Source organism: Nematolebias whitei, chromosome 14, assembly GCF_014905685.2.
Source record: "Nematolebias whitei isolate Nwh7 chromosome 14, NemWhi1, whole genome shotgun sequence".
Lineage (NCBI taxonomy): Eukaryota > Metazoa > Chordata > Actinopteri > Cyprinodontiformes > Rivulidae > Nematolebias > Nematolebias whitei.
Window position 1 is genome coordinate 2,168,962 of NC_056511.1, and position 1,644 is coordinate 2,170,605.

Sequence of the window (1,644 nt, forward strand, 5' to 3'; positions counted from 1 at the left end):
CTCAGTCTAGTGTAAAGTTAATGGACCTTTATTTTGAAGCTTCACTCAGTCTAGTGTAAAGTTAATGGACCTTTATTTTGAAGCTTCACTCTGTCAAGTGTAAAGTTAATGGACCTTTATTTTGAAGCTTCACTCAGTCTAGTGTAAAGTTAATGGGCCTTTATTTTGAAGCTTCACTCTCAGTCTAGTGTGAAGTTAATGGACCTTTATTTTGAAGCTTCACTCAGTCTAGTGTAAAGTTAATGGGCCTTTATTTTGAAGCTTCACTCTCAGTCTAGTGTAAAGTTAATGGACCTTTATTTTGAAGCTTCACTCTCAGTCTAGTGTAAAGTTAATGGACCTTTATTTTGAAGCTTCACTCTCAGTCTAGTGTAAAGTTAATGGACCTTTATTTTGAAGCTTCGCTCTCAGTCAAAGCATCGTGATGATGAATGTTGTCCTGACTGCTCCTCTTCCTCGTTACAGTCTTCGTCACGCTCACCTGTGCGTTCAGGTACGGCCGCGAGGACCTGGACGTCCTGGGTCTGTCCTTCAGGAAGGATCTCTACATCTCCACCTTCCAGGTGAGCCCTGAACAGAACCTCCTCCTCCCTGCTGATTACCCCGAGTCGTCCCTGAAGGTAAAGTTCTGACCCGGTTCCTCTCTCAGGCCTTCCCTCCGGTTCCTGAGGAGAAGAAAGCCAACAGCCGACTGCAGGAGCGGTTGCTGAAGAAGCTTGGCCAACATGCACATCCCTTCTACTTCACAGTGAGTCCAGGTCCCCGGCACCAGAACCAGGTCAGAGGACTTCGTTCTGGTTCTGGTTAGAATCTACAGGTTTACATTCAACATAAACTTCAAAGTACCTGGTAGGAGCAGCTGTGGCTGAGTGGAGGGAGCAGTCGTCCTCCAATTCAAGAGTTGGGGGTTCGATTCCACCAGCAGTCGCATGTTGAAGTGTCCCTGAGCAAGACACTGAACCCCTCATGGTCTGACGTGCGTGCGTGCGTGCGTGCGTGCGTGGAGGTGAACGAGGCACAGATTGTTGTAAACGGCTTTGAGTGTCTTATCAGACAGAACTGAGCGGTACCAGTAGAGTCCATTTACCTGACTCGATCAGAACTTCCTTTAAATCTTCATTCAGACATCACTTCCTGTTTACTTCCTGGTTGGTTCCTCTTCAGAACCTCTGGGTCCACATGAGTCTGGGTCCTGCAGAATGATCCATGAGCAGAAATAAAGAAGAGAAAACCTCCTCAGAGGTCCGGTTCTGTTCAGAGAACTCAAGAAGTCCACAACTAGAATGAGGATCTGGACCGTCCTGGATCTGGACCGTCCTGGATCTGGTCCGTCCTGGATCTGGTCCTTTGATACCTTTTTTCTAAGTTTGTGACACAAATCAGAACCAGAATCTGTCCAAGTCAGGACCAATCGGGTTCTGTCTGAACCAGAACCATCTAGAGGTTCTGCTGCCCCCTGCTGGACCCGGAACAGTTCCAACTAAAGATCCTGAACGGAACAAGGTCTTTCATGCCACCTTAATTTCTAGAGGTTAGTCCCACTGAGCCTGGAGGACTCGTTTACACAGAGACCTGATGTAGAGCGAGTGAAGGCGACAGAAGAACGCACCGACGAGAACGCACCGAGAAGAACGCACCGACGAG

The 1,644-nt window shown here is 47.8% G+C and overlaps 2 protein-coding genes across 2 annotated transcripts in view; both read left to right on the top strand.

Annotated features, from left to right (window-relative positions):
• The window catches only part of LOC119420769 (arrestin red cell), a 10,477-nt gene extending 9,274 nt beyond the window's left edge, over positions 1-1,203 (top strand). The window contains exons 5-7 of the mRNA XM_037688196.1: positions 466-563; positions 650-778; positions 1,165-1,203. Coding sequence (XP_037544124.1) covers positions 466-563; positions 650-778; positions 1,165-1,203 — 266 coding nt within the window. The remainder of the gene's footprint in view (positions 1-465; positions 564-649; positions 779-1,164) is intronic.
• Positions 1,204-1,283: 80 nt separating this feature from the next.
• The window catches only part of LOC119420770 (homeobox protein CDX-1-like), a 20,354-nt gene continuing 19,993 nt past the window's right edge, over positions 1,284-1,644 (top strand). Inside the window, exon 1 of the mRNA XM_037688197.1 lies at positions 1,284-1,326. Coding sequence (XP_037544125.1) covers positions 1,284-1,326 — 43 coding nt within the window. The remainder of the gene's footprint in view (positions 1,327-1,644) is intronic.